The sequence below is a fragment of the Hemisphaericaspora subhashii genome (genome assembly GCF_019202705.1).
Source record: "Hemisphaericaspora subhashii strain CBS 10753 chromosome Unknown scaffold208, whole genome shotgun sequence".
Classification (NCBI taxonomy): Eukaryota; Fungi; Ascomycota; class Pichiomycetes; order Serinales; family Debaryomycetaceae; genus Hemisphaericaspora; species Hemisphaericaspora subhashii.
Genome location: NW_026057459.1, coordinates 1 through 9,139, shown reverse-complemented (window position 1 = coordinate 9,139; position 9,139 = coordinate 1). Strand labels below are relative to the sequence as shown.

The 9,139-nt window shown below is 31.0% G+C and overlaps 4 protein-coding genes across 4 annotated transcripts; 2 read left to right on the top strand and 2 right to left on the bottom strand. All coding sequences in view use genetic code 12, as the record gives it.

Annotated features, from left to right (window-relative positions):
• Positions 1-1,054: 1,054 nt before the first annotated feature.
• Positions 1,055-3,937, top strand: ALA1 (alanine--tRNA ligase; the record flags this gene model as incomplete). Its single annotated transcript, XM_049410148.1, has 1 exon — positions 1,055-3,937. One exon carries the CDS (start codon positions 1,055-1,057, stop codon positions 3,935-3,937), a length of 2,883 nt encoding a protein of 960 aa, XP_049260706.1.
• Positions 3,938-4,015: 78 nt separating this feature from the next.
• On the bottom strand, positions 4,016-4,924 carry J8A68_006018 (uncharacterized protein; the record flags this gene model as incomplete). The annotated part of the gene is made up of 1 exon (XM_049410147.1): positions 4,016-4,924. One exon carries the CDS (start codon positions 4,922-4,924, stop codon positions 4,016-4,018), a length of 909 nt encoding a protein of 302 aa, XP_049260705.1.
• Positions 4,925-5,528: 604 nt separating this feature from the next.
• On the top strand, positions 5,529-7,961 carry MDL2 (Mdl2p; the record flags this gene model as incomplete). The annotated part of the gene is made up of 1 exon (XM_049410146.1): positions 5,529-7,961. One exon carries the CDS (start codon positions 5,529-5,531, stop codon positions 7,959-7,961), a length of 2,433 nt encoding a protein of 810 aa, XP_049260704.1.
• Positions 7,962-8,178: 217 nt separating this feature from the next.
• Positions 8,179-9,139, bottom strand: J8A68_006016 (uncharacterized protein; the record flags this gene model as incomplete). Its single annotated transcript, XM_049410145.1, has 1 exon — positions 8,179-8,345. A coding segment is annotated over one exon (167 nt), but the record flags the coding sequence as incomplete, so codon positions are not given.

Here is a 9,139-nt window from a genome sequence, read left to right as displayed (position 1 = left end):
TATTGCATTAAGGATCTTATATAGTACAAGAGTAGATTTAAATTGTGAGAGAATGGACTCCCTTCTTCTACTAAACAGTAGATACAATACTAGAAACTACAATTCCTAGTTAAACCATATTTTCTGTACCTGGGGAAACGAACACTATTAATACTTTTGCAATCTCTATCTCATCCAACCCAATCCAATCCAATCCAATCTCATCTATTTGCTCTTTCTGACTGAAGAAACAAGGTTTCACATTGTGGTGGTCCCTGCATATAAACAGCTGGAGAATTCTAGTATGGATCCCATGATACATATATAACTTTTGCCCATTTCATTGAAATTCTTAATCGGGAGAACATTAATTCAAGCAAAAAACATAAAGCTAGGGATGACTCTATATAGTGTTAGTGTTTGTGTTGGAATTCTCGTTTGTGTAGTGCCTGTTAAAGCTTATTTGGGTAATATAACTTGACTTTCTCAGTTTTAAAGACTTCACTAACCATTAAAATTCATATATATAGTTCAATTCCATGCTAACAAATAGTATTTGAAATGTTTTGAACAAGATGGTTAATAGAGTTTCAATATGGATGTTAATAATTTTAATAATTAAAATTCCATTTGGGATGCCAAAAACTCCCATATCCCACCCCGGACGTTTTTGGCGATCTCACCCCGAAGTTACTTTTTTCGGTGTGAAACCAAACAAGGACACCTTATAAATTCAATTCCTATTGCATTAAAGATCTACGAATACACTAGAAGAGTATAGTTAAATTATGAGAGAATGACCCCCTTCTTCTTCCACCCCAATATACTAGAAACTACAATTCCTAGTTAAAAGCTTTTTCATCCAGAGAAGAAGCAGAAGAAGAAGACTCATAATAAAAACGCGAAAAGAAAAACGTTTAATTTTCTTAGGAGCCAAAAAAAAAAGAAAAGAAAAAAAAAATTGAAAAGAAAATTTTTTGTTGGAGATTTTCTTTTTAAAGAGATACGTTTATTATAAAAGAGATTCCCATTCTTTCTTCTTTGTATGTTAAGGACTTTAATCCATAAACGTATAATGTCAACCTCATCATCAACAACGACAAGTATCGAATGGACTGCTTCTAAAGTCAGATCCACTTTCTTAAATTATTTCATTGAACAAAAGAACCATAAGTACATTCCATCATCATCAGTTGTTCCTCATAATGATCCAACTTTATTATTTGCCAATGCTGGTATGAATCAATACAAACCAATCTTTTTAGGTACTGTTGATCCAGCTAGTGATTTCTCCACTTTAAAGAGAGCAGTCAATTCTCAAAAATGTATTAGAGCCGGTGGGAAACATAATGATTTAGAAGATGTTGGTAGAGATTCTTATCATCATACCTTTTTCGAAATGTTGGGAAATTGGTCATTTGGTGATTATTTTAAACAAGAAGCAATTGAATGGTCTTGGGAATTATTAACCCAAGTTTATGGATTAGATAAAGATAGATTATATGTGACTTATTTTGGTGGTGATGATAAACAAGGATTATCCCCAGATTTAGAAGCAAAACAATTTTGGTTAGATGTTGGAGTTGATGAAGATCATATTTTACCTGGATCTGCAAAAGATAATTTCTGGGAAATGGGTGATCAAGGTCCATGTGGCCCATGTTCAGAAATTCATTATGATAGAATTGGTGGTGGTAGAAATGCTGCTGATTTAGTTAATATGGATGATCCAAATGTTTTAGAAGTTTGGAATGTTGTTTTCATTCAATTTAATAGAGAAGCTGATGGAAGCTTAAGATCTTTACCTAATAAACATATTGATACTGGTATGGGATTTGAAAGATTAGTTTCAATTTTACAAGATAAATATTCAAATTATGATACTGATGTTTTTGAACCAATTTTTAATAAAATTGCAGAAATTACTGGTATTAGACCATATACTGGTAAATTTGGTTCTGAAGATAAAGATGGTATAGATACTGCCTATAGAGTTATTGCTGATCATGTTAGAACTTTAACTTTTGCCATTTGTGATGGTGGTGTTCCAAATAATGAAGGTAGGGGTTATGTTTTAAGAAGAATCTTAAGAAGAGGATCTCGTTATGTTCGTAAATATATGAATTACCCAATTGGTTCATTTTTCCAACAATTAGTTGACGTTGTAATTGAACAAAATAAAGAAATTTTCCCAGAAATCGTTAAAGGAGCTCAAGATTTAAAAGAAATTTTAAATGAAGAAGAAGTTTCCTTCTCAAAGACTTTAGATAGAGGTGAAAAATTATTTGAACAATATGCAATCATTGCTTCCAAAACTCCAGAACAAACTTTATCAGGTAAAGATGTTTGGAGATTATATGATACTTATGGTTTCCCAGTTGATTTAACTAGATTAATGGCTGAAGAAGCTGGTTTAAAAATTGATGAACCAGGATTTGAAAAAGCTAAAGAAGAATCAAGAGAAGCTTCCAAAGGTACAGGAAACAAAAACGCTGCCAATTTAATTAAATTAGATGTTCATGCTTTATCAGAATTAGAATCAGATGAAAGTATTCCAAAAACTGATGATGAATTTAAGTATGGTACAGAAAATATTCAAGCTAATATCGTGGGTATTTATGATGGATCAGGATTTGTATCTAGTATTGAAGATCCTGCTAAGCAATATGGTATTTTATTAGATAAAACTCCATTCTATGCTGAACAAGGTGGTCAAGAATATGATACTGGGAAATTAGTTATTGATGGAAAAGTAGAATTCAATGTTACTAATGTTCAAGTATATGCTGGATATGTATTACATACTGGTAATATCATCGAGGGGGAACTTGCTGTTGGTGATGAAGTTATTGCCACTTATGACGAATTAAGGAGATGGCCAATTAGAAATAATCATACTGGTACCCATATTTTAAATTTCGCCTTGAGAGAAGTATTAGGTGATGGAGTTGATCAAAAAGGGTCATTGGTTGCTCCTGAAAAATTGAGATTTGATTTCAGTCATAAACAAGGATTAACCACTCCGGAATTAACAAAAGTTGAATCAATTTGTAATCAATATATTAAAGACAATAAAGAAGTCTTTTATAAGGATGTTTCCTTAGGTGAAGCTAAAGAGATTAATGGATTAAGAGCCGTATTTGGAGAAACTTATCCTGATCCAGTCAGAGTCGTTTCAATTGGAGTTTCAGTTGATGAATTATTACAAGACCCTAAGAAGCCAGAATGGCATGGTGTTTCAATTGAATTTTGTGGTGGAACTCATGTTGCCAAAACTGGTGATATTAAAGATTTGGTTATTATTGAAGAAAGTGGTATTGCCAAAGGGATTAGAAGAATCGTGGCTGTGACTGGTCATGATGCTCATGCTGTTCAAAGATTAGCTCAGGAATTTGATCAAGAATTGACTCATGCTAGTGAATTACCATTTGGACCAATAAAGGAAAACAAGGCAAAAGAATTAGGTGTTGCTTTAAAGAAATTATCAATTTCTGTATTGGATAAACAAAAATTAACTGAAAAATTTAATAAATTAGATAAATCAATTAAAGATAATCTTAAGGCTAAACAAAAAGAAGAATCTAAAAAGACTTTAGAAGTTGTAAACAATTGGTTAAATGATGTTGAAAATAAGAGTGAATTCTTAGTTGCTCATGTTCCAATTGCCGCTAATGCTAAAGCTATTACTGATGCTTTCAATTTGATTAAGAAACAAGATAAGACTAAATCTATCTACTTATTGACTGGTGAAACTGATAAAGTTGCTCATGGTTGTTATGTTTCTGATGAAGCTATTGCTAAGGGGGTTGATGCTACTGTTTTAGCAAAAGCTGTTTCTGAAAGTATTGGAGGTAAAGCTGGTGGTAAAGGTAATGTTGTTCAAGGTATGGGTGATAAACCAGAAGGTATTCCAAATGCTGTTGAACAAGTTACTAAATTATTTGCTGAAAAGTTGTAAATAAATCTGTGTATTTAGTCTATATATGTTTTTATTAAGTAGAGAAATTATTTTGTAGTAAAGATATGTACATTTTTATTAATGCTTCTTGTGTGGTGGTTCTTCATTGGTGAATTTATCTTCTTGTTCTTGATTAATTTCTTGTGCTTGTCCTCCAAGATTTGCAACCAATTCATCAACGATTTCTTGTAAATCCTCAATAGATAATGAATTACTAATTATACTAATTGTATTAACTTGCCAATTGAAATGAGGATAACTTCCTAATTTAACTTTTCCAATTCCATGAATTGAATCACATTTGTTTTGAAGTTTGGTTAAAAATGGAGCTAATTCACTTTCTTTTGTTGTTGTTTTAACATATCTTCTATTTAAATCTTGTTTCCGTATTCTATCTTTCAATAATGGTTGCATCTCTTTAATTAATTTCTTAAATAATTCAGGTACACCAGGTAAAATATAAACTTGTTCATTTAAAGCAACCAATGGGAACCATAAATTATCTCCAATGAAATATTTCTCCACACTAATTGGATTATCTTTCTTGGCCAGGGGTAATGTTGCCATTTTATAAAATGCTTGTAATTGATCTGTTTTTAATCCATCTAAATATTTTCCTCTTACTTTATGCATTCTGTTTACAACTTCTTGATCTAAGCAATAATCTAATCCAAAATATTCACTTAATACTTCATAAGTAATATCATCATGAGTACTTCCTAATCCACCAGATGTGATTATAAAATCAATTTGATCTTGTTTTAATAATATATCTAAAGATTTAGTAATATCTTTAGGATCATCTCCACATACAATTGTTCTTTTAAGTGGGATTGATAAATTATTAAAACATTGTCTGGCAAAGTGATAAGAATTTGTATCTAAGATTTTACCATTTAAAATTTCATCACCAATTATTAAACATCCAGCATTTCTAATTGGTTTTTTAGATAGATTGGTAGCAGCGCTGGTTGTAATTGATGACATCGTAGATAATGTTTGATATGAACAAATTATAATTCTTCTTCTATTCATTTAAAGAAATCAAAACTAAAAGAAGAAGAGAAGTACAGTATATAAGGGTATCTCCCCATAAGACAGAGAGAGAGAGAGATCAGTTGTTTCAAATTTAATTCAGGGGAAAAAAAAGAGCAAACTTTAAAAGATTATTTTTCATTCAGAATTTGTTAGAGACAAGTAAGAAGAGACCCTAACATTCAATATAAAGGAACTATATATACAGTATATAAGTATATATATATATATATATATATTCGATCACTCTGTCCTTCTATTTTAAACAAATAGTTTGTCAGTCTCCTTTGATTCTTTTTCCCTTCTTTATTCTGTTTATATACCTTACAATTAATACCCGGCCTTAATGAATTGAAACTGAAAAAAAAAAAAAGACTCCGTTCGGTCGTTCGGTGCCGATTCAAATTTTTCACTTTCTTCAAGTTACACAGTGCAGTACAGTACAATCGCTCTCTGACTATCGGTTTGCATTGAAAAAAAAAAAAAAGATTCACCATTCAACGGTTTTCGTTACTACATTGTAAGAAATATTAAAACACAATACCATATTTATGCTATGTCTTATATGATGTTATTACCTAGAGGCCCATTATTATTGGGTAAAGGTATAATAGGAATAAGAAGCATCATAATAAGAGGTTTCCATAATTCAATAAAGCACAATAAACTATCACATTCACGACCTGTAACTCATCAACTATTGAAATATAATAATCTTCTTAATAGAAGAAATGAATTTAACGTGCTAACGGGGTTCTTACTACAAAATAGAAAGTATACTACCCCAACGCCGACAGAAGAAGTAGAGAAAAACAATAAAGAATCAACAATTATAGAATTCAAGACAGATTCAAACTTAGTTAAGGATCATTTAGAACTTAGCAAACAACGACAATCAGAAATCTCCAAAGAAGAAAAGAAGGAACTTCAACAACAACAGAATAAAAGCATCTTAGAGAATTTTAGAACAATTGGTAGGATTTTGCAATTAGGAAAATCTGATTTAAAATTATTTTTATTAGCACTTGCATTTATCTTATGTGCCGTCCTTTATCCAACTACTGCTGTTAGACTTGTTGGTGCTTCATTAGATGCTTATAGTTCAAATACCAAAGATGAAGATGGAAATCTTTTAGTTTGGGGATATAAAATTACTACAGTTTTCCAATTTATGGTCCCATTTATGTTGGTTAGTGCTGCATGTTTTTGGGGAAGATTGTGGGTATTAAAAGTATTAGGTGAAAGACTTGTAGCAAGATTACGATTCAAAGTAATGAAAACTTTATTAAGACATGATGCTGCTTTTTATGATAATGAAAAACATAAAGTTGGAGATTTAATATCAAGACTTTCAAGTGATGCATACGTTGTTTCAAGATCAATTACTGGTAATTTACCTGATGGGTTAAAGAATCTTTTATTTGGAATTATAAGTTCATATATGATGTATGCTATCAACCCACTTCTTTTTGGAGTATTTTGTATCATATCTCCGCCATTAATTATTGGATCAGTATTTTATGGTGAAAAAATGAGAAAATTATCAACAAGAGTTCAAAATGCTGCTGCTGGATTAACTAAAGTCTCAGAAGAAACTCTTAATTCAGTTAGATTAGTCAAAGCTTTCACTGGTGAACAAAAAGAATTGGATAAATATTCCGAAAAGATTAGAAATGTTGTTACAGTTGCAAAACGTGAAGCATTTGCTCAATCCAATTATCTGGTTAGTATTTATGCTTTATATCATACCGGATATATAGCCTCTATTTCTTTAGGGCTTTATCTTATTTTGAAGGGACAAATGACGGCAGGGGATGTAGTTGCATTCTCAATGTATCTGGAATTTTTTAATCTGTCCTTATATTCTTTAACAACTACATATATGGAATTAATGAAAGGTGCAGGTGCTGGGGTTAAACTTTTTGAATTAATGGATTATAAAAGTGATATAGAACCTATTAAAGGTCATAAAGCACCTAGTCATCTTAAAAATGATGTTGAATTTAAAGATGTCTTTTTCAGTTATCCAACGAGACCAAAAGATAAGATTTTTAACGGATGTAATTTCCATATTGAGGCGGGAGCAAGTACTTGTATAGTGGCACCTTCAGGATGTGGTAAATCTACCGTTGCTTCATTACTTCTTCGTTCATATAATATTCAAGGTGGAACAATTACGATTGGGGGCAAAGATATTAAAGATATACAAGTTCGAGAACTTCGAAGAAAAATTATTGGGATTGTTCAACAAGAACCAGTATTATTATCCGGGACGATCTTGGAGAATATAGTATATGGACTTACACCTCATGAAATTAAGTATTTAACTATGGATGATATAATTGAAGTTTGTAAACAAGCCAATTGTCATGATTTCATCACGGGATTCCCCGATGGATATAATACAATAATTGGAGCTGGTGGGACTTCCTTGTCTGGTGGTCAAAAACAAAGAGTTGCAATTGCAAGGGCATTAATCAAAAAACCATCGATATTAATCTTAGATGAAGCTACATCTGCATTAGATTCTCGATCTGAAAGTTTAATTAATGAAACTTTGAAAGAATTAACTAGTGAAGGAAAAATGACAATTATTTCAATTGCTCATAGATTATCAACAATTTCGAAATCTGAATTCGTGGTAGTTTTAGGTAAAAATGGGCAAGTTGTTGAACATGGAAGATTTGTTGAATTGTTTAGTAATCCAAATTCAGAATTATCTAAATTATTAGATGAATCGGCTAATTTACAAGAAGATGAGAAATTAGATAATGAAGAAGTTGAAGAAATTGAGCATTTGAATCGTGAAGCTCAAGATATTGAACTCGAACAAAAGAGAGAACAATTGGAACATATTAGATCTTTGATTGAACAATTACCCTCTGAATTAAAAGGACAGTTAATAGAAGAGATTAATAATAATCATCATGTTGAGGAAAAGCCGGTTGCAAATTTGGATTCAACATTGACGGAAAATCTTAAAAGATAGATCCAAACATTATAGAGGATTTATCTTTTTGTATAATTAGTACCAATCCCTGTAAATAGATTTTTATTTATTCAAGTAAATTATTAAATGAATAATTATATTTGATTCCCAATGTTAATTGTATATATTAAATAATCTCTGATATATGCTATTTTCGTTATCTATATTTATATGACCTCCACTTTCAAATTGAAGGTTCTTCATAAAAACCAGATGCTTAATGTTGTTGTAATGGTCTAGCATCAGATTGAACACCATTTTCGATCTTAATAACTTTAACTTCAGTGAAACCTCTTCTTTCAGCAACAGCTTTAATTTCTGGTTTTAAAGCAGCTCTTAAAGTTCTAGCAGCAATGGCTAATGCTTTGTTTAAAGAAATACCAGCTTGTTTGTAGGCAACAGACATTATTGTGTTTGTATATATGTATATTGATAATGATGTACGTATGAAACCTTTATCCTTATAAGTTTTTGAATTTTTCACCCAATGTCTCTCACTAAATCTCGGATTAGGATTTTTTTTTTTTCTTATGTGAATTTTTCAACAATCAATTTTTATTGGTTTATACATTTTGTTAATACTCAAATTTACGCGTAACTTACATTCATTCTCAGTAAATTACGTCACTAAGTGATTCCCTTTTTACCTTTCTTAATATGTACAGTAGATATAATGAGAGAAATGTCACCAGATGTACTGAGGCACACCAAAACGAACTCTGGTTTTCGAAATACATTTATAAATACATCTACAGACCAATGGTAATCAATTGGAGAGAAATAAAGGTTACGCAATGACAACATTCAAGGGGAGGAGATTACTGTCAAAACTATTTGCAGTGAAAATCCTGTTGAGACACCATGTATTTACCATTTTGCTTATTCGAGAGATGAAACTGGGCCTAGAGTTGTTAACAATAACCTAATATTGCGTTGACAAGATATGCTTAGAATGCGTTGCATAATATATTCATCTTCTTATAACGTAGATATTTAACAAATTATGAACATAACATCATTGAGGAACCTTTCATAGAATTACTAGCATTTTCTGTAGTTTACAAATAGAGTAAATTAAGAACCGTCTTTTGTGGTTGCTAGGTTTGATAGAGATTTACAAACCCCTCTTTTCAAATACGCCTTAGTTTTATTTTGTGTATGAACTTTTTTGTGGTTGT